Raw genomic sequence first — 4864 nt, 5'->3', positions numbered from 1 at the left:
GGAGGTGTAACATTAAACAACTCCAACTAGGTTGGACTGGGAGAGAACAAAATGTGCCTAAGAAAATACCAAGAACAATTAAACCGTAAGTAAGGAACCAGTACAAAATGGATGTTTTTGTATAATGGACTTCAGAAAGTTCTGAATAAAATGTGTTAATCTTTTGCATAATCTGAGTCTTTGCCTAATTAAACCCATTGTTTTACAAACCTCGGATTGGTCAAAGCAATTGATTAGTCATCATTGGGATTGAAAATCATCGTGACAGAACGCCAAGAGTGTGCAAAGGGTGGCTTCTTTGAAGAATATCAAAATATTTTGATTTGTTTAAGACATACGTGTTATTTCATACTCGATGTCATCACTATTATACACTGCAGAAAATATTTTTACTGACACCCTGGAATGAGTCGGTGTGTTCAAACTTTGCCTGGTGCTGTAAATATAGTAGATCTAGCCTGTAGAAGCTGATGGGATCCTCTTTTAAAGTCAAGCCATCAGGCTGTTCTCCCGCAATTGCATAGGTTATAGAGCTCATTAAGCGATTTTGATTTTCAAATTACATTTGCATTGATGACAGAGTGATTAGAGGGACAATAGAGTGCTGAGTACCAGGCAGTTAGCAAGTGCGGTAGACTACTAATGACCATCACCAGCATCAGAGCTTGGAGAAGCCTAATTACTAAATGGTCACGTGGAATTTGACTACCTTCAATTCTTGTAACTGCCGGTAATAGTAACCTACTCCTTCCTCCATTTCCCAGAAATGGACTGGTTCAGATATATTGTTCAGCATATCACACCAACAATAAAGTAAGTAAATCAACAGTTTAATCTCTGGATTTCTTCATGTATTTAAATGGGATGTGAATCAGTTCCTGTAGTACAGTAAAGACAACTGTCCATCTTTTCAACGACTCCATTCCAATGCCCTTCATCTAAAATTAGACAAAAAACATTAACATCCAGAATCAGCTGCAAAGAATTAACATTTAGTGAATGAGTATGTACAAACACACCCCTTGGAACAGTTGCTAGCAGTTGATAGCAGTGCCTGGTGGAGTGTCCGTACCCTGGATCTTCTGTCCAGTAGTGGTCACACACCAACAGTAACCTACCAGAAATAGACATGTTACAGTAAAATGGGTAAATATTGTATGTGTAACATTCAACTGAATTAAATGTGTATGTGCGTCCGTGTTAACCTGTAGAGCCCGAACATTGCTTAGGGGTGTATCGTCCAGCGGTGTCGCACGTGGGGATGTAGGCTCCAATTGGGCCATGTGTCGCAGCATATCTAGCACGCTCACAGGGGGTCATGGGTCGTATCGTAGCATCTGGACACAAGTAACATGCATTGTAATGTGGACATAACATTGCAGCACATGCATGCCGTAATCTTCTGTTGCGTCCCATATGTGCCCTGGTCAGAAGTAGTTTATATACGGAATAGGGTTCCATTTCAGATGTAACCTTGGTACTTCCTGGCTAAATATTGAAATTCTGCTACTTGTTTAAAAGTCCTGTGCAGTCAAAATTCAGTTTCTGTCATTTGAAAACAGCTGATGAAACCAAGACTGAAAGTGGGGGTAAATTGTAGCAGTGTTATTTTCTGATAGTTGGTAGACAATCCAATCATACAGCCAGTTGAATGATCAAACCATTCATATCAGAATACCGCAGTCCAGCATCTAGACACCAATATACATTTCTGGAACTAGATGATTAGAGAATTTGGCCAGTAACACAAAAGGTTCCTAGTTTTAATCCCTGAGATGACAAGTTAAAATATCTGTCCATGTGCCCTTGAGCAAGACAAACCTCTCTCCAGTGTCAGTTGATAATGGCTGGCCAAGGGACAACTCGTTATGAAACGAAACATTAATACATACGTGTGTGTAGAGGACAGATCAACACCCACTAATGTTTATTAACATTTTGGGAGTAAGTGTGAGGTACATCACTCTTACCTCCCAGAGCAAAAGCTGTGCTGACAAGCAGAATGATGGTTAATGTCGCCATGGTGATAGTCTCCTGAGAGAGAGAGCGAACGAGAGAGATTAGTTGAGCATTTTAAAACATTTGGAATGGCTGTGGGTACTAGAGGAGAGGTTAAGGAAACCCTGTGTTAAGTACAAAACTTATGCAACAATTGCTAAACCCAGTCCTGAGAACCTCAAGAACCGAGTATTGGCAACACGGCGCTACAATTCTTCCGCCAAAATTCAGGTATCTAATCTATTGTATGTGGTTGAAGAGCCTGGCACACAGGAAAATCTATCCTTCCCAAATGGCTCCTCATTCCTGTTGTAGTGAACCAGCTTTGACAAAGGCCCACAGTGCACTAGATAGGGAAGGGGAAGCATCCTAGAGCGAGTCATAGACTACCTCTTTACTGCAAAGGTAACTATTAGTCTATGCTCTTAAATTCAGGGGGTCACTCCACAAAATGGCACCCTATATGGTGCACTACATTTGACCAGGGTCACATAAAATTAAGTTGCCATTTGAGATGCAGATAGTCTATTAAATAATGACACAATCTCACCTTCCAAGGGATTGACTGGGTGTCTCTGTCGTCTGTGAGTTATGGTCTACTTCTTCCACCTCTCCTTTTAAAGGACCTGTCACAGGTGTGACTAGTTGCCTCATTAACCCAACGAGAGTTGCCGATGTCGGCCATTAGCCAGTGGTGTAAAGTACTAAAGTAAAAATATTTGAAAGTACTAATAAAGTAGTTTTATTGGGGGTGTCCTTACTATTTATATGTTTGACAACTTTCACTTAACTACATTCCCAAAGATTATATTTAATTTGAAATATAATTTAATTTTGATACTTCAGGATATTTGTTGAAACTTTCAGACCTTTTCTCAAGAAATATTTTACTGGGTGACTTTCACTTTTACTTGAGTCATTTTCTCTGAAGAAATCTTCACAGGCAGGGAAGAGAGTAGTAGAGGAAGATGGGTCCAGTTTCGAGGGATCCTGATAGGCTCCCGTGAGTATGACGAGGCCAATAGAGAGTGACAGGAATAAGATGTGTTTCAGCAAGGTTGGTTTCTTAGCATTCATAGCCATGGTTATCAACTGTACTGCAGAAATAGAACATAAATCACAGAAAATAGATGTTGTTGTTGTAGCTGCAGAGAACTCCTTGGGTTATGAGATTTTACTGCAAAAGAGTTACAAGGTGTGATGAACGATAGTGTCTCGTTCTCCCAGGCTGCCGGCCTGCTGCAGGACAAAGCCCACGCAGTAGGACTCAGCCAACCTCATAGTATGATTATTCATGTAATGCTTTTGTTATGAAATGATATTTTTATTTTGAAAATTATCTTCCCCAAACTTGAAACTCATGCGCTGCATGTTCATGCCAGTTAGGCTCTACACCCATTGTAAAAAGGTTATTTGGTCACTTCAGTTGTAATTCAAATGCAGCCAGGTGGTTAAATGGCATAGTTTTATTCATTTATATCCACTAGATGGCACTGTCCCTTTAAGAGATTCATGAATAAGGTGTGCAAGCAGTTATGGGATTGTGTGGAAGAGTAAGCAATTACACTGGAGAGCTACTGAAATCCATCGTGGGTCCAACGTTCCTTTGGATTGACATGGGGATGTTAGCTTCTTGCTAGCTGAATACCCGTGCTCTCAGAGACATGTTGTGGAGTTAATCATTACATTATTTAAAGCTGCTGTGTGGGTGACGATCTACTGTTCCATGTGGGGTTAGGGTGTCACGTGGGCAGTGTGTTTAAAGCAGAGACACTACTCAGATTGATTTTATGCACTTTAATACAGATTCGTTTAACTTGATTGTGATTTGGACTGAATTTAACTTCATGGTGACTTCCTCTTGTGGTGATTTCCCTCCGACATTATCCAGTTTTAACTGTAAACTTCGACAGTATGAACAACCCCAAATCATTTTTGTGTCCTGTGCTGGGTTGACTTTCGCCAGTCTACACAAACCTTATCAAAGCATATAGGCCTATGGGCTAGGCTACATGAGGTGTCGCACTATAATTTGAAAAAGTTGCCAAAAAAAAGGTCTGCATTGTTTCTTGCCTTCGACTGGGCATCATTCACAAGTGATGGGCTAATATTGTCACCCATCAGACTATTCTTGATTTAATCTTGTCTTTACATGTACTAAATAATATGTGAAATTTGTTTTGATTTAGAATGGACAATTATCATGCACCTGACTTGAAACAGGCAGGGGTAAAACATTTTTTTAAATCTATGCACTTAAATAGCGAATGGAGGACGCTATTAATCGTGAATCACACTTATTCGTTAATTTTCATGACAGCCAGGTAGGCTGTACACCTGTTGTAAATATAAGCAATGTGCTTAATATTAGGAAAGTTGAGAAATACAGTACCAGTCAAAAGTTGACACATCTACTCATTCAAGGGTTTTTCTGCATTTTTACTATTTTCTACATTGTAGAATAAAAGAACAAATCAAAACTATGAAATAGCTCCTATGAAATAGGAGAGAGACTCTTCAGAATCACACTCTCCAACAGAAGATGAGAACTTCTCCATCACCTCAGTCTTATACAAGACAAGAACCTGGCTGGCAATCGCTTTTGTGGTGTCAAGGAGGACTTGGTCTTGCAAATACTTTTTGAGAGCCAAGAGAGGTTTTGGGGTCTCACTTTGTCCTTTTTGTTCATTCATAGATGAGGGGGTTATTAAAAGTGGTTTACAAGAAATGGAGTCCGATGTGTCAGCCTCACCATTACTGGAATGACCAACGTCCAGGCACAAAGTTGGAACCATTGTGAAATAATCTTTTGTGCTCTCCACAAATGTACTTGTGAGATCCCCTTTTTCTGGACAGGTAAGAATCC

The 4864-nt window shown here is 39.9% G+C and overlaps 1 protein-coding gene across 1 annotated transcript; it reads right to left on the bottom strand.

Moving 5' to 3' along the window:
* Window positions 1–451: 451 nt before the first annotated feature.
* On the bottom strand, window positions 452–2601 carry LOC139400277 (equistatin-like). The gene is made up of 5 exons (XM_071145248.1): window positions 2549–2601; window positions 1971–2034; window positions 1206–1337; window positions 1020–1114; window positions 452–938 (listed from the first exon to the last, which is right to left on the bottom strand). The coding sequence occupies exons 2-4, from the start codon at window positions 2020–2022 to the stop codon at window positions 1035–1037; spliced, it is 264 nt and encodes an 87-aa protein (XP_071001349.1). The 5' UTR covers window positions 2023–2034; window positions 2549–2601; the 3' UTR covers window positions 452–938; window positions 1020–1034.
* Window positions 2602–4864: the final 2263 nt, after the last annotated feature.

Source organism: Oncorhynchus clarkii, unplaced genomic scaffold (assembly GCF_045791955.1).
Source record: "Oncorhynchus clarkii lewisi isolate Uvic-CL-2024 unplaced genomic scaffold, UVic_Ocla_1.0 unplaced_contig_1820_pilon_pilon, whole genome shotgun sequence".
Taxonomy (NCBI): Eukaryota; Metazoa; Chordata; class Actinopteri; order Salmoniformes; family Salmonidae; genus Oncorhynchus; species Oncorhynchus clarkii.
This window is presented reverse-complemented; position numbering and strand designations above follow the sequence as displayed.